The 25,815-nt window shown below is 34.0% G+C and overlaps 1 protein-coding gene across 1 annotated transcript; it reads left to right on the plus strand.

Annotated features, from left to right (window-relative positions):
* Positions 1-64: 64 nt before the first annotated feature.
* On the plus strand, positions 65-24,312 carry LOC130446235 (DNA-directed RNA polymerase II subunit RPB1). The gene is made up of 17 exons (XM_056782351.1): positions 65-185; positions 855-1,124; positions 1,190-1,383; positions 1,978-2,155; positions 4,219-4,667; positions 4,723-4,854; positions 7,338-7,717; positions 10,815-11,048; positions 11,114-11,215; positions 11,275-11,573; positions 14,286-14,472; positions 17,374-18,316; positions 21,158-21,492; positions 21,570-21,859; positions 22,350-22,589; positions 22,652-22,913; positions 22,971-24,312. The coding sequence occupies exons 1-17, from the start codon at positions 108-110 to the stop codon at positions 24,068-24,070; spliced, it is 5,673 nt and encodes a 1,890-aa protein (XP_056638329.1). The 5' UTR covers positions 65-107; the 3' UTR covers positions 24,071-24,312.
* Positions 24,313-25,815: the final 1,503 nt, after the last annotated feature.

Genomic DNA, 25,815 nt, shown 5'->3' on the forward strand with positions numbered 1-25,815 from the left:
TTTTATATATTGCGCATGTGCCGTATTTTATTGAGGGACAAACCGTGTTTGCACTGACAGAGGAGGAAAAGATTTTTAAGGATGCGTATGTGGTTATAGTCTTCAAAATGGCTACGAATGATAGCAAAGCTCCGTTACGAACAGTTAAAAGAGTGCAATTTGGGATACTTAGTCCCGATGAAATTGTAAGTATTTCGTAAATTAACCGGAGCACTGCTAATTTATGATATTTCTAATAACGAAAATATGAATATTAGATGGGAAATTGGTGTTGTTGATTTCACCAGTTTGGATAGCCTCGACCATTTTGTTTCTGCATAATAAAATCAGTTTTATAAAATCCCTCGTTTATTTTCGAAAGTTTTATGTAAACTATGGTATTACATTTTGAAATATACATAAGATTTTGAAAGAAAAAATAAGTTCTAAAAGGAATCAAAATTGCACATGCGTCAAAATTTTCAATTGTGCAAGTTTTTCACAATATTTTAATTATATGTCTTAAAAGGATTGTTTATATATAATAAACCAATAAATTTTCTATTTGTTGTAGTGAAATTATTAAAAAAAAAAGAAATGATTACTTATAGTTACAATTATAATTTGTAATGAAATATATTTTCCCCATTAGAAATATCGGAAAGAACAAAATTCGTTTTGAAATTCACGTAACTCGGTTGGAACTGAAGTTAAAATAATGGAATAGTGAACGATTTTATTGCAATGTATTCCCTTATTGTAATTATAGTTAAAAAAATTGGAATTGACGAATGGAAATATCGAGTCTAAAAAGCAAATTATTGTTTGAAATCTAAGTTAATTCGAGTCGATCATTACTAAATATATGTTTTTAGCGACGTATGTCAGTCACAGAAGGGGGCATCCGCTTCCCTGAAACAATGGAAGCCGGTCGCCCCAAATTATGCGGACTTATGGATCCCAGACAAGGTGTTATAGATAGAAGCTCGAGATGCCAGACTTGTGCCGGTAATATGACAGAATGCCCAGGACATTTTGGACACATCGAATTAGCCAAACCCGTATTTCACGTTGGATTTGTTACAAAAACTATAAAAATACTAAGATGCGTTTGTTTTTTCTGTAGTAAATTGCTAGTCAGTCCTGTAAGTGGTGAATTTAATTAAAAAAAAAAGTTGTTTCATATTAAATATTCTGTTATTTTTTTAAGAATAATCCGAAAATTAAAGAGGTAGTTATGAAATCTAAGGGTCAACCAAGGAAACGTTTAACTTTTGTTTACGATCTTTGCAAAGGTAAAAATATTTGCGAAGGTGGTGATGAAATGGACGTTGGTAAAGAAGGGGAGGATCCTAATAAAAAAGCTGGACATGGTGGTTGTGGACGATATCAACCAAGTATAAGGTTAGTACTAAATATACTGTAGTATATTACACGTATTATTACTTTTTTTAATGAAAATTACATTATGTGAGGGTTGAAATTTGGTTAATTTGTATAAAATATAGTATTTTTTGCATTTCTGCTTGCAAGTTTCATTATACGGTTGAAAAAATCTTGAAAACAACTTCAGTAGTTCCTCTCCGGTAACGGCAACATGGATTTGATGTTTTTTCCCGGAAACTTTTATTTCTCCTTCATTTTCATAAGATTTAAAGTCGAATATAGTTATAAGCGTTCTTGATTCTTTTCCCCTACACATTGCAGTCCCTTTTGCAGGTCAATTCTTTGTTCTTGATATTCCTAAGGTTAATAAGCTCAAAAGGGAAGCTTGTGTATTCTATCAGAGCGATGCTACAAGGATCAATGGTTAGCTTATCTAAAATAATATCGATTCAATACGTTCCAACTCTTTATGGGCAAATAAGACCACTATTAACTGCCTATTTAGTAAATTTTTGTGATTCCGTTTGTTATAAATCAATTCCTATCCAGAGCCCGTATGGTTATGGATTGAATCGAATCTTATAGTGATATGTTTATTTTTTTTATCTGTAGACGTTCCGGTTTGGATCTGACAGCGGAATGGAAACACGTGAATGAGGATACACAAGAAAAAAAAATTGCTTTATCGGCTGAAAGAGTTTGGGAAATTTTGAAACATATAACGGACGAAGAATGTTTCATCCTTGGTATGGATCCCAAATTTGCTAGACCTGATTGGATGATCGTTACGGTAAATATTAGAATTATTGAATTAGATGATTAATTGATTAAACCTGTGGAAAAAAAAACAGTTTTTTTTATCAAATTACACTGAGAAAACCGAATTTTCTACCCGAGTTATATTGGAGAATCATTTTTCTACATAATTGAATTTAAAAAATATTTTTCTGGTCGATTAAAGTTCAGAAACGTTTTTTTCAGTGAAGGTAAGCTCAGGAAAGACAATTTTTGACTACATTGAACTCAAAAAAGAATTTTTTTGACTAAATTACGCTGAGAAAAGTTAATTGATTTCAAAAAGTCACTTTTTGTGATAATTAGATTTAGAAAACTGTTTTTTGGTCAAATAAAATTTGAAACGCTTTGTTTTCAACAAATTAGACCAAGAAAAATCAATTTTTGAACAAGTTACACTGAGAAAAATGAATTTTAGTCTAAATTGATATCAAAAAGTCACTTTTTGCAATAATTAGATTTAGAAAACTGTTTTTTGATCAAATAAAATTTGATTTGTTCTGTTTTCAACAAATTAGACCAAGAAAAATCAATTTTTGAACAAGTTATACTGAGAAAAATGAATTTTAGTCTAAATTGATATCAAAAAGTCACTTTTTGCAATAAATAGATTTAGAAAACTGTTTTTTGATCAAATAAAATTTGATTTGTTCCGTTTTCAACAAATTAGACCAAGGAAAATCAATTTTTGAACAAGTTACACTGAGAAAAATGAATTTTAGTTTAAATTGATATCAAAAAGTCACTTTTTGCAATAATTAGATTTAGAAAACTGTTTTTTGATCAAATAAAATTTGATTTGTTCCGTTTTCAACAAATTAGACCAAGGAAAATCAATTTTTGAACAAGTTACACTGAGAAAAATGAATTTTAGACTAAATTGACATCAAAAAGTTACTTTTTGCGATAATTGCATTCAGGAAACTATTTTTTGATCAAATAAAATTTGATTTGTTCCGTTTTCAACAAATTAGACCAAGGAAAATCAATTTTTGAACAAGTTACACTGAGAAAAATGAATTTTAGACTAAATTGACATCAAAAAGTTACTTTTTGCGATAATTACATTCAGGAAACTATTTTTTGATCAAATAAAATTTGATTTGTTCCGTTTTCGACAAATTGGACCAAGGAAAATCAATTTTAGAACAAGTTACACTGAGAAAAATGAATTTTAGTCTAAATTGATATCAAAAAGTCACTTTTTGCTATAATTGCATTCAGGAAACTATTTTTTGATCAAATAAAATTTGATTTGTTCTGTTTTCGACAAATTGGACCAAGGAAAATCAATTTTAGAACAAGTTACAGTGAGAAAAATGAATTTTAGTCTAAATTGATATCAAAAAGTCACTTTTTGCTATAATTGCATTCAGGAAACTATTTTTTGATCAAATAGAATTTGAATTGTTCTGTTTCCAACAAATTAGATCAGAAAGAATCAATTCTGGATCAAGTTACACTGAGAAAAGTTAATTTTCGATCAAAATCACCTTAAAAATTCATTTTTTGGTCTCATTAAAATTAGAAAACTATTTTTTTACCAAATTACACTGAGAAACGTATCTGTAACCAAATTAAATTATGAAAAAGCCTTTTTACATCGGGAAAAGAGAATTTCGGACTCAATCAAACCTAAAAAGTCCATTCCTTAGACTGACACAATTTAGAAATCTCTTTTTTTCCTCAAACTAAGTTTGTGAATGCTATTTTCCATAAAGTTATAATCAGAAAAGTTTTTTTTCCACCAAATTAAAAGTATTATCGCTCTTTTTGACTAAAATAACTTTGTTAACTCACCTTTTTGACCGAATGAAGTCCAGAAAATCCAATTTTTAACAAATTAACCATGCAAACTCCTCGTTTGACAAAATTAAAGCCAAAAATGCATTTTTTTAACCAATCTACACTGAGAAAAGTGAACTTTGGATCCAATCAAGTTTGTTAATTTTCTTTTCGATCAAATTACACTGAAAGAAAATTAATTTATGACCAAATTAAATCTAGTAACGCCTTTTAGGACTGAAATAATTTTTTTTTATATAATTTTTGTTGAAGGTGCTACCAGTGCCTCCGTTATCGGTTCGTCCAGCTGTGGTGATGTTCGGTTCTGCTAGAAATCAAGACGATATAACTCACAAATTAGCCGATATAATAAAAGCGAATAACGAATTGCAAAAAAACGAAGCGGCCGGAGCCGCCGCTCACATAATCACGGAAAATATAAAAATGCTGCAGTTCCACGTGGCCACTTTAGTGGATAACGATATGCCGGGCATGCCGAGGGCCATGCAGAAATCGGGGAAGCCTCTGAAAGCGATTAAAGCGAGATTAAAAGGAAAAGAAGGCAGAATAAGAGGTAACCTCATGGGCAAACGTGTAGATTTCTCCGCGAGAACCGTAATAACGCCGGATCCGAATTTACGTATCGATCAAGTCGGTGTACCCAGGAGCGTTGCGCAAAATATGACGTTTCCGGAAATTGTGACGCCGTTTAATTTCGATAAGTGAGTTTATATGTGAATTAATGTTCGTTTGTGATTATTTTTTTTTTCGTTTTAGGATGCTGGAATTGGTGCAGAGGGGTAATTCCCAGTATCCGGGGGCCAAATATATTATAAGAGACAACGGGGAACGAATAGATCTTAGATTTCATCCGAAACCTTCGGATTTACATTTGCAGTGTGGTTACAAGTGAGTTTTTGTTTCGGTGTATTGATATGTGTGTGCGAAAAGGGCATCGGAGAGGTGTTTTTATTTTTGGATCATTACCCGTCCTGTTTTTTCGCAATTATTTTTGATTCTTCTCTAAAAGTCAATCGGTGATTGCTCTTAATAGCTGTATACCCACCCAAACTTTGATTTTCCCTTCTAATCCATGCATTGGGGTTGTTTTTATCTTATTCATGGAGATTTCTTTCCATTTTGCTTCCACACGTTCGATTTTCTTTCTTTTTTGATACCTACATCAATCAAAGTTGATCTGTGATCGCTTTTAGTAGCTATAAACCCTCCCAAGCTTTGATTTTCCCTTCTAATCCATGCATTGGGGTTGTTTTTATCCTATTTATGGAAATTTCTTTCCTTTTTGCTTTCATACGTTCCATTTTCTTTCTTTTTTGGTACCTACATCAATCGAAGTTGATCTGTGATCGCTTTTAGTAGCTATAAACCCTCCCAAGCTTTGATTTTCCCTTCTAATCCATGCATTGGGGTTGTTTTTATCCTATTTATGGAAATTTCTTTCCTTTTTGCTTTCATACGTTCCATTTTCTTTCTTTTTTGGTACCTACATCAATCGAAGTTGATCTGTGATCGCTTTTAGTAGCTATAAACCCTCCCAAGCTTTGATTTTCCCTTCTAATCCATGCATTGGGGTTGTTTTTATCCTATTTATGGAAATTTCTTTCCTTTTTGCTTCCACACGTTCGATTTTCTTTCTTTTTTGGTACCAAAATCAATCAAAGTTGATCTGTGATCGCTTTTAGTAGCTATAAACCCACCCAAACTTTGATTTTCCCTTCTAATCCATGCATTGGGGTTGTTTTCATCCTATTTATGGAAATTTCTTTCCTTTTTGCTTCCACACGTTCGATTTTCTTTCTTTTTTGATACCTACATCAATCAAAGTTGATCTGTGATCGCTTTTAGTGGCTATATACCCACCCAAATTTTGATTTTCCCTTCTAATCCATGCATTGGGGTTGTTTTTATCCTATTTATGGAAATTTCTTTCCTTTTTGCTTCCACACGTTCGATTTTTTATCTTTTTTGGTACCTACATCAATCGAAGTTGATCTGTGATCGCTTTTAGTAGCTATAAACCCTCCCAAGCTTTGATTTTCCCTTCTAATCCATGCATTGGGGTTGTTTTTATCCTATTTATGGAAATTTCTTTCCTTTTTGCTTCCACACGTTCGATTTTTTATCTTTTTTGGTACCTACATCAATCGAAGTTGATCTGTGATCGCTTTTAGTAGCTATAAACCCTCCCAAGCTTTGATTTTCCCTTCTAATCCATGCATTGGGGTTGTTTTTATCCTATTTATGGAAATTTCTTTCCTTTTTGCTTCCACACGTTCGATTTTTTATCTTTTTTGGTACCTACATCAATCGAAGTTGATCTGTGATCGCTTTTAGTAGCTATAAACCCTCCCAAGCTTTGATTTTCCCTTCTAATCCATGCATTGGGGTTGTTTTTATCCTATTTATGGAAATTTCTTTCCTTTTTGCTTCCACACGTTCGATTTTTTATCTTTTTTGGTACCTACATCAATCGAAGTTGATCTGTGATCGCTTTTAGTAGCTATAAACCCTCCCAAGCTTTGATTTTCCCTTCTAATCCATGCATTGGGGTTGTTTTTATCCTATTTATGGAAATTTCTTTCCTTTTTGCTTTCATACGTTCCATTTTCTTTCTTTTTTGGTACCTACATCAATCGAAGTTGATCTGTGATCGCTTTTAGTAGCTATAAACCCTCCCAAGCTTTGATTTTCCCTTCTAATCCATGCATTGGGGTTGTTTTTATCCTATTTATGGAAATTTCTTTCCATTTTGCTTCCACACGTTCGATTTTTTATCTTTTTTGGTACCTACATCAATCGAAGTTGATCTGTGATCGCTTTTAGTGGCTATATACCCACCCAAATTTTGATTTTCCCTTCTAATCCATGCATTAGGGTTATTTTCATCCTATTTATGGAAATTTCTTTCCTTTTTGCTTCCACACGTTCGATTTTCTTTCTTTTTTGGTACCTACATCAATCGAAGTTGATCTGTGATCGCTTTTAGTAGCTATAAACCCACCCAAACTTTGATTTTCCCTTCTAATCCATGCATTGGGGTTGTTTTTATCCCATTTATGGAGATTTCTTTACTTTTTGCTTCCATACATTCCATTTTCTTTCTTTTTTGGTACCAAAATCAATCAAAGTTGATCTGTGATCGCTTTTAGTGGCTATATACCCACCCAAACTTTTATTTTCCCTTCAAATTCATGCATGGGGCTTTCTACCTCTATGTAAGACTCATAATACACTCTCATGGGTTGTTTTATGGTATTTTTATCAATATCGTAGATGAATATTTTCCGTTTACTCGATTAGCGGTCTAGGTAGTGATGTCTATAACCAGATTTCTCTAAATTCGCCATTTTTCATTGTAATTTTATATTTAGAGTGGAACGACACATCAGAGATGGGGATTTGGTGATATTCAACCGTCAACCGACCCTCCACAAAATGAGTATGATGGGACATAGAGTAAAAGTTTTACCTTGGTCAACGTTCCGTATGAATCTGTCTTGTACGTCGCCGTATAACGCCGATTTCGACGGGGACGAAATGAATTTGCACGTGCCTCAAAGTATGGAAACTAGAGCGGAAGTTGAGAATCTCCATATCACCCCAAGGCAGATTATCACCCCTCAAGCGAACAAACCCGTCATGGGTATTGTGCAAGATACTTTGACAGCGGTTAGGAAGATGACGAAGAGGGATGTTTTTATTGAAAAGGAGCAGATGATGAATTTGTTGATGTTTTTGCCTATTTGGGATGGTGAGTCTTGATTTGATGATCGATTATCTGGTTCAAAATTATACGGGGTGTTTATAAATATTTAATAAAAAATTATAGTTGGAAAAGGCCATATTTTGATTGAATTAGACTTGGAATTTGGATTTTTTACTAAATAAAATTTGTAAAATTCCTTTTTACAAAATTGAATAACAATTACACGCAGAAAATTAAATTTTTAACCGAATTAAATGCGAAAAAGTGAATTTTCGACTAAATTGGATATAATGAGCTTTAATTTGGACAAATTCAATTTAGAAAACTTTAATCGATCAAATTAAACTCGTAAATTCTATATTTTTATCAAATTAGACTTGAGAAAATCAGTGTTTGTTCAAATTACACTGAGAAAAGTGAATTTTAGACTAAATTGATCTGAAAAAATCACTTTTTGGACTAATCGATGTTGGAAAACTATATTTTGATTCAACTAAACTTGAAATGTTATGTTTCGATCATATTACACCAAGAAAAATCTATTTTTCATCCTATTACACCGAGAAAAGTGTGTTCTAGAATAAATTGAACTCGAAAAGTCACTTTTTGGACTAATTGGAATTGGAAAATTATATTCTGATTCAATTAAACTTGGAACATTGTGTTTTGATCAAATTAGACCAAGAAAAATCTATTTTTCATTTTATTACACCGAGAAAAGTGTGATTTGGAATAAATTGAACTCAAAAAGTCACTTTTTGTATAAATTAAAATTGGAAAACTGAATACTGATCAAATTAAACTTGGAACGTTGTGTTTCGATTATATTAGACCAAGAAAAATCTATTTTTCATCTTATTACACCGAGAAAAGTGTGATTTGGAATAAATTGAACTCAAAAAGTCACTTTTTGTATAAATTAAAATTGGAAAACTGAGTACTGATCAAATTAAACTTGGAACGTTGTGTTTCGATCTTATTAGACCAAGAAAAATATATTTTTCATCTTATTACACTGAGAAAAGTGTGATTTGGAATAAATTGAACTCAAAAAGTCACTTTTTGTATAAATTAAAATTGGAAAACTGAATACTGATCAAATTAAACTTGGAACGTTGTGTTTCGATTATATTAGACCAAGAAAAATCTATTTTTCATCTTATTACACCGAGAAAAGTGTGATTTGGAATAAATTGAACTCAAAAAGTCACTTTTTGTATAAATTAAAATTGGAAAACTGAGTACTGATCAAATTAAACTTGGAACGTTGTGTTTCGATCTTATTAGACCAAGAAAAATATATTTTTCATCTTATTACACTGAGAAAAGTGTGATTTGGAATAAATTGAACTCAAAAAGTCACTTTTTGTATAAATTAAAATTGGAAAACTGAATACTGATCAAATTAAACTTGGAACGTTGTGTTTCGATTATATTAGACCAAGAAAAATCTATTTTTCATCTTATTACACCGAGAAAAGTGTGATTTGGAATAAATTGAACTCAAAAAGTCACTTTTTGTATAAATTAAAATTGGAAAACTGAGTACTGATCAAATTAAACTTGGAACGTTGTGTTTCGATCTTATTAGACCAAGAAAAATATATTTTTCATCTTATTACACTGAGAAAAGTGTGATTTGGAATAAATTGAACTCGAAAAGTCACTTTTTGTATAAATTAAAATTGGAAAACTGAATACTGATCAAATTAAACTTGGAACGTTGTGTTTCGATTATATTAGACCAAGAAAAATCTATTTTTCATCTTATTACACCGAGAAAAGTGTGATTTGGAATAAATTGAACTCAAAAAGTCACTTTTTGTATAAATTAAAATTGGAAAACTGAGTACTGATCAAATTAAACTTGGAACGTTGTGTTTCGATCTTATTAGACCAAGAAAAATATATTTTTCATCTTATTACACTGAGAAAAGTGTGATTTACAATAAATTGAACTCAAAAAGTCACTTTTTGAACCAATTAAAGTTGGAAAACTATATTATGATCAAAATAAACTTGAAATGCTCTGTTTTGATCAGATTACACTAAGAAAAACAAATTTTTCTACCAAATTACACTGAGAAAAACGAATTTTTGACAAAGTTGACAATGAAAAGTCACTTTTTGCAATAATTGAATTTAAAAAACGATATTTTGACCGATTCAAACTTAAAACGCTGTATTTTGATCGAATTAAACCAAGAAAAACCGATTTTTGATCAAATTAAACTTGAAAAAATTAATTTTTCACCAAATTAAGTATAAAAAACCATTTTTTTAACTGAATTAACCTTGGAATTTGGTTTTTGGTCAAGTTAAGTTCGGCAAAGACAATTTTTGAACACATTAAACTCTCAAAAGCATTTTTTTTTGACCAAATTACACTGAGAAAAGTGAACTTTATATTAATTGATCTCAAAAAGCTACTTTTCACAATATTTGAATTCAGAAAACTATTTTTTAACCAAATCAAATTTGAAACGCTCCGTTTTGATCGAATTACACTGAGAAAAGTGAATTTTTGACCAAATCAAATTTGGAAACTCGCCTGTTTGACCAAATTACACCCAGAAACCATTTTTTGAACAAATTAACTTCAAAAAAACCAAAAAAAAAACACTTTTTAAATCAATTTACATCGAGAAAAAAGAATTCTCGACTTTTTTATCGAATAAAACTTTTTTTTTGGTAAAATGAAATTAGGAAAAGTCGATTTTTGACCAAAATAAATGTAGGAACTCCGTTTTTTGATCAAATTTATCACGGAAACTCACTTTTGATACAATTAAAACTTACAACATTCGAATTTCGACCTAATAGAACATAGAAAACTGATTTATTAAAAAAAAAACGTAACTTTGAAAGCTAATTAAATTTATAAAACCATTTTCTGATCTGGAGTCAAACTTAGAAACACCCCCTTTCGACAAAAAGAACTCAAAAACTCCCCTGTCAGAATTTTTAGCCATCAACAACCGCAGATTTTTCAAAAATTCATCGTTACACACCATATAGTTGCCATAATTCAGACTCTAACCTCAAAAACACCCCCAAACTTCATCCCTATCACCAATTCGAATAATTCAGGATAATATAAACCCCAATTCCATCGGAACTAATCAATATTTTTAACCCGTAGGTAAGATGCCACGACCAGCCATACTAAAACCGAAACCGTTATGGACCGGCAAACAATTATTCTCCCTAATCATCCCCGGTAACGTGAACATGATCCGCACCCATTCCACACATCCGGACGACGAAGACGACGGTCCCTACAAGTGGATATCGCCGGGCGACACCAAAGTAATGGTGGAACACGGTGAATTGGTTATGGGTATATTGTGCAAGAAGACGCTCGGTACATCTGCCGGTAAGTTTCGAATCCAATCGAAAAAAAAAAAAAAACGGATACGTCATTAATCCTGTCGATTCCAGGGTCCTTGCTGCACATTTGTATGCTGGAATTGGGACACGAAGTGTGCGGAAGGTTCTACGGAAACATCCAGACCGTAATCAACAATTGGTTGCTACTCGAAGGTTGTTGGGAATTTTTTTTTTGGTTATCCGTTTGTGCTGATTGTGGTTTTTGTTTTTAGGTCACAGTATCGGTATCGGGGACACGATTGCCGATCCCCAGACTTACACGGAAATCCAGAGGGCCATCAAGAAAGCCAAAGAGGACGTGATCGAGGTTATCCAGAAAGCGCACAATATGGAACTGGAACCCACCCCCGGTAATACGTTGAGGCAAACTTTCGAAAATCAAGTGAACAGAATATTGAACGACGCCCGTGACAAAACCGGCGGGTCGGCCAAAAAGTCCTTGACCGAATATAATAATTTGAAGGCTATGGTGGTATCCGGGTCCAAAGGTTCCAATATTAATATTTCTCAGGTGAAAATTGTCTTTTTGTAGGAGGAAAATACGTGTAAACGACTTCTATCCACTGTTGCTGTTGTGAAAGTTTTGTTTCTACAAAATTGAATTACCAAATAACGATTACACGCAGAAAATTTAATTTTTGACAGAATTTAATGCGAAAAAGTGAATTTTCGACTAAATTGAATATAATGAGCTTTATTTTGGACAAAATCAGTTTATAAAACTTTAACTGATCAAGTTTAATTCGTAAATCCTCAATTTTTATCAAATTAGACTTGAGAAAATCAGTGTTTGTTCAAATTACACCGAGAAAAGTGAGTTTTGGGCTAAATTGATCTGAAAAAATCACTTTTTGTGCTAATAGAAGTTGGAAAACTTTATTCTGATCATTTTAAACTGGGGACGTTGTGTTTCGATCAAATTAGACCAAGAAAAACCTATTTCTCATCTTATTACACCGAGAAAAGTGTGTTCTAGAATAAATTGAACTCGAAAAGTCACTTTTTGGACTAATTGGAATTGGAAAACTATATTCTGATGAAATTAAACTTGGAACATTGTGTTTTGATCAAATTAGACCAAGAAAAATCTATTTTTCATTTTATTACACCGAGAAAAGTGTGATTTGGAATAAATTGAACTCAAAAAGTCACTTTTTGTATAAATTAAAATTGGAAAACTGAATACTGATCAAATTAAACTTGGAACGTTGTGTTTCGATCATATTAGACCAAGAAAAATCTATTTTTCATCTTATTACACCGAGAAAAGTGTGTTCTAGAATAAATTGAACTCAAAAAGTCACTTTTTGGACTAATTGGAATTGGAAAACTTTATTCTGATCATTTTAAACTTGGGACGTTGTGTTTCGATCAAATTAGACCAAGAAAAATCTATTTTTCATCTTATTACACCGAGAAAAGTGTGTTCTAGAATAAATTGAACTCGAAAAGTCACTTTTTGGACTAATTGGAGTTGGAAAACTGAATACTGATCAAATTAAACTTGAATTGCCCTGTTTTGATCAAATTACACCAAGAAAAATCTATTTCTCGTCAACTACACTGAGAAAAGTGTGTTTGAGGATATATTTCAACTCAAAAAGTCACTTTTTGGACTAATTGGAATTGGAAAACTATATTCTGATGAAATTAAACTTGAAATGCTCTGTTTTGAACAAATTACACCAAGAAAAATCTATTTCTCGTCAACTACACTGAGAAAAGTGTGTTTGAGGATATATTTCAACTCAAAAAGTCACTTTTTAGGCTAATTGGAGTTGGAAAACTATATTCTGATGAAATTAAACTTGAAATGCTCTGTTTTGAACAAATTACACCAAGAAAAATCTATTTCTCGTCAACTACACTGAGAAAAGTATGTTTGAGGATATATTTCAACTCAAAAAGTCACTTTTTAGGCTAATTGGAGTTGGAAAACTATATTCTGATGAAATTAAACTTGAAATGCTCTGTTTTGATCAAATTACACCAAGAAAAATCTATTTCTCGTCAACTACACTGAGAAAAGTGTGTTTGAGGATATATTTCAACTCAAAAAGTCACTTTTTAGGCTAATTGGAGTTGGAAAACTATATTCTGATGAAATTAAACTTGAAATGCTCTGTTTTGATCAAATTACACCAAGAAAAATCTATTTCTCGTCAACTACACTGAGAAAAGTGTGTTTGAGGATATATTTCAACTCAAAAAGTCACTTTTTAGGCTAATTGGAGTTGGAAAACTATATTCTGATGAAATTAAACTTGAAATGCTCTGTTTTGATCAAATTACACCAAGAAAAATCTATTTCTCGTCAACTACACTGAGAAAAGTATGTTTGAGGATATATTTCAACTCAAAAAGTCACTTTTTAGGCTAATTGGAGTTGGAAAACTATATTCTGATGAAATTAAACTTGAAATGCTCTGTTTTGATCAAATTACACCAAGAAAAATCTATTTCTCGTCAACTACACTGAGAAAAGTGTGTTTGAGGATATATTTCAACTCAAAAAGTCACTTTTTGGACTAATTGAAGTTTGAAAAACTATATTCTGATCAACTTAAACTTGGAATGTTGTGTTTCGATCATATTAGACCAAGAAAAACCTATTTCTCATCTTATTACACCGAGAAAAGTGTGTTCTAGAATGAATTGAACTCAAAAAGTCACTTTTTCGACTGTTTGAAGTTTGGAAAACTATATTTCGACCAAATTAAACTTAAAACGCTGCATTTTAAACAAATGAATCCAAAACCAATCGACTAATTTTCTACCAAATTGACTTTGGTCGATTAACCTCGACAGTCGAGGCCTTCGCGTCCTTAAAAAGAAGAAGAACCGTTATTTTGATCAGAACTCAATATTTAAAAGCGTTTCGGGCGAGAATTTTCTTTAAATTCTTCTCGCCGTTCCCGAAACCTTTTCCACGGTCGATTTTCCTTCAGATACACGACACTCCGTAAACTTGTTTTCGAACACTCGCGACTATTCCCGCTCAATTTAACAGAAAACTCGACGTCGATGAACCGTTTCTCAATCATAGAGAACTCCACGCCTACCGTAACTGAAAAAGGGCGACCGCAGAGCGCTCCGACCCGCAGTGCGATCCAGCGGCGACCGTAACCTTTAAAACAAAGTTTACTTTCGACTTTTATACGTATTTTTCGCATAAACCTCGTCGATTTGATGACTGTGTGTTCTTATTATTTTTATTTTTTAGGTTATCGCTTGTGTGGGCCAACAGAACGTCGAGGGCAAACGTATCCCGTTCGGATTCAGGAAACGCACTCTACCGCATTTCATAAAAGACGATTACGGTCCCGAATCTCGAGGTTTCGTTGAAAATTCCTACCTAGCCGGTCTGACGCCGTCGGAATTTTATTTTCACGCCATGGGAGGCCGTGAAGGTCAGATATGAACAAACAAAACCCATCCCGCAATAATAGAACGCCGAGTTTCTTCTTATTCGTTACTGTTAACGAATCAATATTGTTTTGGTCGTTATCCGATTATTTTTTTCCGTTTTCCGGTTGTTTTCTTCTTCTTTTTTAACCGACACCTCGAGTATAATACCTAGTTCGCTAACTCACTTAGTTTATACTGACTTTCGACTCTTGATCAACCGATTTACTCACTCACTCGCTTTTCAATCCTTTTTTTTGGTTATTTTCTTCTCGCTCACTTTTAACCGTCCAACACTCATTCTTAACGAATATTTCATTCACTTGCTACGTCTAGTTGACAAAATCGATTATCTTTTGGTTATTTTCTACTTCTTTGTCATTTATATCAATCTAACACTCACCTACGACATCTAGGACTCAAATTAATCGATTTTACGGTAATTTTCTTCTTCTCGCTCACTTTTAACCGTCCAACACTCATTCTTAACGAATATTTCATTCACTTGCTACGTCTAGTTGACAAAATCGATTATCTTTTGGTTATTTTCTACTTCTTTGTCATTTATATCAATCTAACACTCACCTACGACATCTAGGACTCAAATTAATCGATTTTACGGTAATTTTCTTCTTCTCGCTCACTTTTAACCGTCCAACACTCATTCTTAACGAATATTTCATTCACTTGCTACGTCTAGTTGACAAAATCGATTATCTTTTGGTTATTTTCTACTTCTTTGTCATTTATATCAATCTAACACTCACCTACAACATCTTGGACTCGAATTAATTGATTTTACGGTGATTTTCTTCTTCTTGCTCGCTCATTATATAAGTTTAGGTTCGCCCATAACATTTGGCCTACTAAACTTATCATTTTGTTAGTTATTATCGACTTTTTTCTCGCTTCTAGCAACCTAACACTCACCCATAACATTTAGGCTGTTAACTCATTGATTTTCTGGTGTTTTCTCTCCTCTGTGTGGCACTAAATTGTTTAATACTCGCCAATTGTATAACTTTTGGTCGCTCAGAACTTCTAGTCTATCCTACTATCAATTTTTAGGTTATTTTCTTCTTATTTGTCGTTCTCAGCAACTTGACACCAACCCATGACACCTTAAACATGAACTTACCCATTTTTTGGTTGTTTTTTGCTTTCTTTTGGCTTTCAGCAATATGGAAACTAACCTTTCGTCCACTAACAACTTTTAGTCCATTCCTTTGTCGATTTTTAGGTTATTTTCTTCTCATTTCTCAATCTTAGCAACTCGATATTAACCCGTAACATCTAGAACATGAACTTGAACATTTTTTTGGTTATTTTCTGCTTCCTACTAGCCTTTTATTACACTTTCTACTCATTTAGTCCATTCATCACATTTAATCTACTGTCCCGTCAATTTTTAGGTTATTTTCTTCTCATTTCTCAAACTTAGCAACTCGATATTAACCCGTAACATCTAAAACATGAACTTGAACATTTTTTTGGTTATTTTCTGCTTCCTACTAGCCTTTTATTACACTTTCTACTCATTTAGTCCATTCATTACATTTAATATACTGTCCCGTCAATTTTTAGGTTATTTTCTTCTCATTTCTCAAACTTAGCAACTCGATATTAACCCGTAACATCTAGAACATGAACTTGAACATTTTTTTGGTTATTTTCTGCTTCCTACTAGCCTTTTATTACACTTTCTACTCATTTAGTCCATTCATTACATTTAATATACTGTCCCGTCAATTTTTAGGTTATTTTCTTCTCATTTCTCAAACTTAGCAACTCGATATTAACCCGTAACATCTAGAACATGAACTTGAACATTTTTTTGGTTATTTTCTGCTTCCTACTAGCCTTTTATTACACTTTCTACTCATTTAGTCCATTCATTACATTTAATCTACTGTCCCGTCAATTTTTAGGTTATTTTCTTCTCATTTCTCAATCTTAGCAACTCGATATTAACCCGTAACATCTAAAACATGAACTTGAACATTTTTTTGGTTATTTTCTGCTTCCTACTAGCCTTTTATTACACTTTCTACTCATTTAGTCCATTCATTACATTTAATATACTGTCCCGTCAATTTTTAGGTTATTTTCTTCTCATTTCTCAATCTTAGCAACTCGATATTAACCGTTAACATCTAGAACATGAACTTGAACATTTTTTTGGTTATTTTCTGCTTCCTACTAGCCTTTTATTACACTTTCTACTCATTTAGTCCATTCATTACATTTAATCTACTGTCCCGTCGATTTTTAGGTTATTTTCTTCTCATTTCTCAATCTTAGCAACTCGATATTAACCCGTAACATCTAAAACATGAACTTGAACATTTTTTTGGTTATTTTCTGCTTCCTACTAGCCTTTTATTACACTTTCTACTCATTTAGTCCATTCATTACATTTAATATACTGTCCCGTCAATTTTTAGGTTATTTTCTTCTCATTTCTCAAACTTAGCAACTCGATATTAACCCGTAACATCTAGAACATGAACTTGAACATTTTTTTGGTTATTTTCTGCTTCCTACTAGCCTTTTATTACACTTTCTACTCATTTAGTCCATTCATTACATTTAATCTACTGTCCCGTCGATTTTTAGGTTATTTTCTTCTCATTTCTCAATCTTAGCCACTCGATATTCACCTGTGAAACCCTGGGATACTAATTCACTAATTTTCTAGTAGTTTTCTTCTTCTTTTTTACTTCTAACAGTGACGTACGACACTTAAGTCACTAACTTACTAATTAATCGGTTATTTTCTTCTTCTTTTTCTCTATTATAATATTTGTAGTAATCGTAGAATTCCTCTTCTTCTTTTATTCCCATTTTCCTCGAACTTTCCACATTTTCATGGACGAATTATTAAATTCTCCGTTGTATGTTTGTAGGTCTCATCGATACCGCCGTAAAAACCGCCGAAACCGGTTACATCCAACGTCGTTTGATAAAGGCTATGGAAAGCGTGATGGTACATTACGACGGTACCGTTAGAAATTCCGTGGGACAACTGATCCAATTGAGGTACGGGGAAGACGGATTGTGCGGCGAAATGGTGGAATTCCAAACTCTACCGACCGTCAAATTGAGCAACAAAGCCTTCGAAAGAAAATTCCGATTCGATCCGAGCAACGAGAGATACCTGAGGAGGGTGTTCAACGAAGAGGTGATAAAACAGTTGATGGGATCCGGAGAGGTCATATCCGAATTGGAAAGGGAATGGGAGCAGCTCCAGAAGGACCGGGAGGCCTTGAGACAGATCTTCCCCAGCGGCGAGTCCAAGGTGGTGCTACCCTGCAACTTGCAACGGATGATCTGGAACGTGCAGAAAATCTTCCACATAAACAAACGCGCCCCGACGGACCTGTCGCCGCTGCGGGTCATACAGGGCGTCAGGGAGCTGCTCAAAAAATGCATCATAGTGGCGGGGGACGATCGGCTCTCTAAGCAAGCCAACGAAAACGCCACGCTGCTTTTCCAATGTCTGGTTAGGGCTACGCTATGCACGAAGTGCGTTTCCGAAGAGTTCAGACTCAGCACCGAAGCTTTCGAATGGTTGATAGGAGAAATCGAGACCAGATTCCAGCAGGCTCAAGCTAATCCCGGCGAGATGGTCGGCGCTTTGGCGGCGCAATCTCTTGGAGAACCCGCCACCCAGATGACGCTCAATACTTTCCATTTCGCCGGGGTGTCTTCGAAGAACGTAACGCTCGGTGTGCCCAGGTTGAAGGAGATTATTAATATTTCCAAAAAACCGAAGGCTCCTTCTTTGACGGTGTTTTTGACAGGCGCCGCCGCTAGGGACGCCGAAAAGGCCAAGAACGTTCTCTGCAGGTCAGGAATTGTTTTTTGTTTTTTGATAAAATTGAGGTTATGGTCACAGAAGTTTTTTTTTCACTTTTTTGTGTATCAGAGTGTCCTTTGAGCTGCTGAGGTGTACCTGGTGGAAAAATAATGTAAATTAAATTGTGTGCGAGGGGGGATAATTAATATTTTATTTCAAATTTTATGTTGTAAATCATCCAAATCTGATAGATTTTTTTAATTTTTGGTTATGTAGTAGATTTATGAAAAAAAAATTACCCTGCTTGTATACTTGATACCTTTTTGGATATATAATCTTTTTCAAATTTTTTGGAAAGGTTCAGAAGAGGTTCGTATATTTTTTTCCAGTTGATTTACACAAAAAAATGGAGATTTTTGGAAAAAATCATATTTCAATTTTTTATAAATAAATTTCGGCAATTAATCCTGTTTGGGGCACAACAATAAACTGTAATGAACCAAATGACGATAAAATACACTTGTTGGTAATTAATGTTGTTTGGAATATAATAACAAATGTAATGAACCAATTTTTTAATTTGAAGCAGTTTGGAACAGACTATTATTAAACATAAAATATTACATAAAAAAATCAAAATTTCGACACTTTTGGGCGCAATTTTATTGCCTGTAATAAACCATTGGCAATAAAATATTAATTTCGGTTAAAAAATTTGTTTTAATAATGACGCTATGGACTGTAATGTACCAAATAGCAACAAATTACAACTGTGTGCACTTGATGCCATTTGGAACATAATAACAAATTTTATCAAAAAAATTTTTAATTTGAAGCAGTGTGGAACACAATATTATCAAACATAATAGAACATTACGTAAAAAAAATCAAATTTTCGACACCTAATACAATTTTGGACGCAATTTTATTGCCTGTAATAAACCATTGGCAATAAAATATTAATTTCGATTAAAAAATTTGTTTTAATAATGACGCTGTGAACTGTAATGGACCAAATAGCAACAAATTACAACTGTGTGCACTTGATGCCGTTTGGAACATAATAACAAATTTTATCAAAAAATTTTTTAATTTGAAGCAGTGTGGAACACAATATTATCAAATATAATAGAACATTACGTGAAAAAATCAAATTTTCGACATTTAATACAATTTTGGACGCAATTTTATTGCCTGTAATAAACCATTGGCAATAAAATATTAATTTCGGTTAAAAAATTTGTTTTAATAATGACGCTATGAACTGTAATGAACCAAATAGCAACAAATTACAACTGTGTACACTTGATGCCGTTTGGAACATAATAACAAATTTTATCAAAAAATTTTTTAATTTGAAGCAGTGTGGAACACAATATTATCAAACATAATAGAACATTACGTAAAAAAAATCAAATTTTCGACATTTAATACAATTTTGGACGCAATTTTATTGCCTGTAATAAACCATTGGCAATAAAATATTAATTTCGGTTAAAAAATTTGTTTTAATAATGACGCTATGAACTGTAATGGACCAAATAGCAACAAATTACAACTGTGTGCACTTGATGCCGTTTGGAACATAATAACAAATTTTATCAAAAAATTTTTTAATTTGAAGCAGTGTGGAACACAATATTATCAAACATAATAGAACATTACGTAAAAAAAATCAAATTTTCGACATTTAATACAATTTTGGACGCAATTTTATTGCCTGTAATAAACCATTGGCAATAAAATATTAATTTCGATTAAAAAATTTGTTTTAATAATGACGCTGTGAACTGTAATGAACCAAATAGCAACAAAATACAACTTTGTGCACTTGATGCCGTTTGGAACATAATAACAAATATGATCAACCAATTTTTTAATTTGAAACAGTGAAAATCGACAAACATATTAAAATATTACGTAAAAAAATCAAAATTTCTACACCTATTGCAATTTGGAACATAACAATACCGACTGATAATATACGAAAGATAATTTTCAAAAGAAAACTTTGTTGGATGGTATTATGAACTGTAATGAACCAAACGGCAACAAAACAAAATTATTAGTAATTAAAGCAGTTTGGAACATAATAACAAATATAATCAAAAAATTTTTTAATGTGAAGCAGTGTGGAACACAATATTATCAAATATAATAGAACATTACGTGAAAAAATCAAATTTTCGACATTTAATACAATTTTGGACGCAATTTTATTGCCTGTAATAAACCATTGGCAATAAAATATTAATTTCGATTAAAAAATTTGTTTTAATAATGACGCTGTGAACTGTAATGAACCAAATAGCAACAAAATACAACTTTGTGCACTTGATGCCGTTTGGAACATAATAACAAATATGATCAACCAATTTTTTAATTTGTAACAGAGAAAATCGACATATTGAAATAATACGTAAAAAAATCAAAATTTCTACACCTATTGCAATTTGGAACATAACAATACCGACTGATAATATACGAAAGATAATTTTCAAAAGAAAACTTTGTTGGATGGTATTATGAACTGTAATGAACCAAACGGCAACAAAATACACTTGTTGGTAATTAATGCTGTTTGGAACATAATAACAAATATAATCAAAAAATTTTTTAATGTGAAGCAGTTTGGAAAACGAACATTTTGAGAAAAATATGGTTCAAAGACACAATTAGGGGCGCAGGAACAGATTTTTGTTAAAACCACTAAATCGAAAACGCGCGAAATTCGAAAGTTTTCAAGGTCTAGTTCAATACCACGTCATTATCCAAAGCACGATTTGGAGCCTTCCAAATATGTTTCTTCTTCTTTTTCGACTGTTGGGGGAGACGTTGCTATTACTAATACAGATTTCTCCGAACTCACCGTCAATTTTCTTTTGTTTTAGACTCGAACATACCACTTTACGTAAAGTAACCGCCAACACCGCCATCTATTACGATCCCGATCCCCAGAACACCGTCATACCGGAAGACCAAGAATTCGTTAACGTCTACTACGAAATGCCCGATTTCGACCCGACCCGCATATCCCCGTGGCTGCTCCGCATCGAATTAGACAGAAAAAGAATGACCGACAAAAAACTCACCATGGAACAAATCGCCGAAAAGATCAACGCCGGCTTCGGCGACGATCTCAATTGCATATTCAACGACGACAACGCCGAAAAACTGGTCCTGCGCATCAGGATAATGAACAGCGACGACGGCAAATTCGGCGAAGGTAAATAAAAATCATTTTTTCCACTAAACGGTCCTTCGAGCCGGGTATTAACGTTGTATTGCATTCGTTTCGAACAGGCGCCGACGAAGACGTCGACAAAATGGACGACGACATGTTTTTGAGGTGCATCGAAGCGAACATGCTCAGCGACATGACTCTCCAGGGTATAGAAGCCATATCTAAGGTGTACATGCATTTGCCGCAGACCGATTCCAAAAAGAGAATAGTCATCACGGAAACCGGCGAATTTAAGGCCATAGCCGAATGGTTATTAGAAACCGACGGTACCAGCATGATGAAAGTACTTTCGGAAAGGGACGTGGATCCGGTCAGGACATTTTCTAACGATATTTGTGAAATATTCTCGGTAAGTATGGAGTTTATCCGTTAATTTTTCGCTTATATGGCGATCCAATACTTGTCCGGTCCTTCGAGCCGGGTATAAATCATCGATATAAGGAATAATTGCGAAAAAGCTTCATTCTAACTTGGAACTATGGTTGTAGTTCATGGTAGGTCGGGTACCGTTGGTACTACCGAACCGATGTCCATTAAAAAGCCGCGCGTTCGCTTATCCAAGCACTAACGGATCATACTTGACGCTACCTGATCCTTCGAGCCGGATATATGAACCATATCCGAAGATCTGGTATCTGGTCTTTCGAGCCTGGTTCGTTTCCGGCTCTCCGTCTCTGAAGACGATAATTTGGTAATCCGAAACGCGCGTCGGACATTGTAGCGTGAGCGGGGATGGTGCGCCAAACGTACAATCATCTCGATACCGATACCGATAAAATATTGTCATTGAGTATACCGAGTAGTTTAATTTGCAAATTCTATTCTTCTTGTTTTTGTAGGTATTGGGTATAGAAGCCGTCCGTAAATCCGTTGAAAAAGAAATGAACGCCGTACTCCAATTCTACGGTTTGTACGTAAACTACCGACATCTCGCTCTTCTTTGCGACGTAATGACAGCGAAAGGTCACTTGATGGCCATCACTCGTCACGGTATTAACCGACAAGATACCGGCGCTTTGATGAGATGTTCCTTCGAAGAAACCGTCGACGTGTTAATGGACGCCGCCAGTCACGCGGAGGTTAGTAATTTCGATAATTTCACCGATCGACGTCGTTTGGACGAATTTCGTATCCGTTTCAGGTCGATCCGATGAGAGGCGTATCCGAAAATATAATATTGGGTCAATTACCGAGAATGGGTACCGGTTGTTTCGATCTTTTATTGGACGCCGAAAAATGCAAAATGGGTATTCCCATACCGCAAGCGCACAGCAGCGATATTCTCTCTTCCGGTATGTTCTTCGGATCGGTCGCTACTCCGAATAGTATGAGTCCGGGTGGGGCGATGACTCCTTGGGCTCAAGCGGCTACCCCTTACGTCGGTAGCGTCTGGTCGCCACAAAGTAAGTTAATCGGTTCTATTCGAATATATACGTGTATTACATATTCCTTCGTTTCAGATCTAATGGGAAGCGGTATGACACCCGGCGGAGCTGCTTTTTCTCCATCCGCCGCTTCAGACGCGTCTGGTATGTCGCCGGCTTACGGAGCTTGGTCGCCAACACCGCAATCCCCCGCTATGTCGCCTTATATGGCGTCGCCGCGCGGTCAATCGCCTTCTTACAGTCCGGCATTCCAAGCAACCTCGCCATCAATGGCGCCAGCTTCGCCGGGATATTCACCAAGTTCACCAGGGTATTCACCTACTAGTCCGAATTACAGTCCGACGAGTCCCAATTACTCGCCGGCGTCGCCTAGTTATTCTCCAACATCTAACAGTTATTCACCGACATCTCCGAGTTATTCGCCAACATCTCCCAGTTATTCCACCTCGCCCGGATATTCACCTTCGTCTCCTAGTTATTCCCCAACTTCGCCCGGTTATTCGCCCAATTCTCCGAGCTATTCACCGACGTCGCCTAGTTATTCACCTACGCCAAGTTACAGTCCGACTTCGCCGAGTTATTCGCCGGCGTCGCCGAATTATTCGCCAACATCCCCAAATTACTCGCCCACTTCACCAAATTATTCTCACAGATCACCAAATTACAGTCCGACTTCACCGAGTTATTCGCCTTCGTCTCCTAGATACGCGGGTTCTCCTAGTTTTTCACAATCGCCAAATTATTCACCTTCTTCTCCTCAATATTCGCCCGGTTCTCCGAGTTATTCACCCTCTTCGGCGAAATATTCCCCTACGTCTCCGAATTATTCTCCCACTTCCCCTTCATTTTCAGGCGGCAGTCCGCAGTATTCGCCCACGTCGCCTAATTATTCACCTACTTCTCCTAATTATTCCCCGTCGAGTCCGCAGCACACTCCGGCGGCTAGTAGCACATATTCACCTTCTTCTCCCGGTTATTCGGCCAGTTCTCCCAATTATTCCCCCACTTCACACTATTCCTCTTCGCATAGTACGAATTATTCACCGACCAGTCCTTCTTACACTCCCCAAAGTCCTAGTTATTCACCAGCTTCTCCCAACTATTCACCACCACCTCCAAGGTATTCGCCATCGTCTCCTAATTTTTCGCCTAGCAGTCCTGGCCAGGACGATTAGTTTTAGATTTAAGTTAGTTTTATCCTGGGGTGATTCTATTATCGTTTATCAAAATACGTATACAGGGGAAGTTCGAAGAATTTTCTGTAAAGTTGAAAAAAATGTACAAAAAAAAATAGGAAAATGTTGAGATGTTGGGTAGAAACGCCACAGATTTCCGCTGTGTATGTATAGCTAATCATATTTTTATTAAATTTAGAGTTTGTTAAATTTTTTTTCTCAAATAAAGTATCAAAATGTAATGATTTGTTTTTTTAATCTGGTGCAAAGTGACAAATAACGTTGGCTACATTGAATTCACCAAGGAAATATAAGTTGGTGACACTGAATACGTTGACAGCTAGGAGAATCATAGAATAAACTACAATTAAAGTTAGATACATTGAATTTACCAAAATATAATAAGTTGGTAATACTGAATACGTCAAAACATTGACACTGTTGACAGTTTATAAGAATCATAGAATAAACAACCGGTAGACAAAATTATAACAGTGTCATATGACAAGTTATGATTACAAGGAGACAATTAACATTGGCCACATTGAATTTACAAAAATATAATAAGTTGGTAATACTAAAAACGTCAAAACATTGACAGTTTTGAAGAATCACAGAATAAACAACGGGTAGACAAAATTATCACTGTTGTCTAACAAGTTATAGTAACTAGATGATAATTAAAATTGGCTGTATTAAATTTACCAAAATATAAGTTGGTAACACTAAATACGACAATATATACTTCTTAATAACAATAAACGAATCAAAAATAACCCAGAACATAGAAAAATTGGTATTTTTCACTAATACTAATCCATAGATAACTCATGTCGTTTATATTATTAGTATTAGTGAGTTTAATCGGCGTGGTTATTTGACATGAATTCATGATTATAAATAACCATAGAAAGGAAATTAATAATTTAATTAATTAATAATTTAAGTCCAACAAATCATAAACAAATGAATTCACCTGTCAAAGATCCTATGATATTGCCGTGAAACAATTACTTCGATCAGTTTTTGAAGAACAGTGAACGCGATCCTAATTACATTCCGAACATTCACGGGTTAATACAATCATAATCCATGAAAATCTCTATTATTTTCATTATTTATTTACCTGGCTTCTTTCGAGTGAAGATCTATGATCGTTCTTTGACAATTGACAGTTGGATACGTTCGCGAGAAGTCATCAAAGTATGTTTCACAATTCCTACTGTTTACATTAAAAACTGAAAACTTAATAAAAACTGTGATTTGAAACAAAATGAGAGAATTTTAATTTATCCCGTCCTTCATTATTTAAAATTATAGGTAAATATTTATTATATTTATTTACTATAATTGACAGCTAAATGTTTTTGTGATATTAAATATATCAACGTAGTCACGTACTGAATTTTAATCTGGCTTCTTTCGAGTGAAGATCTATGATCGTTCTTTGACAATTGACAGTTGTATACGTTCGCGAGAAGTCATCAAAGTATGTTTCACAATTCCTACTGTTTACATTAAAAACTGAAAACTTAATAAAAACTGTGATTTGAAACAAAATGAGAGAATTTTAATTTATCCCGTCCTTCATTATTTAAAATTATAGGTAAATATTTATTATATTTATTTACTATAATTGACAGCTAAATGTTTTTGTGATATTAAATATATCAACGTAGTCACGTACTGAATTTTAATCTCAATAGCTGTCTCAAAGTCTTTTAAACTTGTTCAAATGTGACTAG

Source organism: Diorhabda sublineata, chromosome 7 (assembly GCF_026230105.1).
Source record: "Diorhabda sublineata isolate icDioSubl1.1 chromosome 7, icDioSubl1.1, whole genome shotgun sequence".
Taxonomy (NCBI): Eukaryota; Metazoa; Arthropoda; class Insecta; order Coleoptera; family Chrysomelidae; genus Diorhabda; species Diorhabda sublineata.

Coding starts and splice junctions, on each gene's coding strand:
- LOC130446235 (XM_056782351.1), top strand. CDS start 108: ATGGCTACGAATGATAGCAAAGCTCCGTTACGAACAGTTAAAAGAGTG. Junction 18,317..21,157: donor GCCAAGAACGTTCTCTGCAG/GTCAGGAATTGT, acceptor CTTTTGTTTTAG/ACTCGAACATACCACTTTAC. Junction 22,914..22,970: donor TAGCGTCTGGTCGCCACAAA/GTAAGTTAATCG, acceptor CCTTCGTTTCAG/ATCTAATGGGAAGCGGTATG.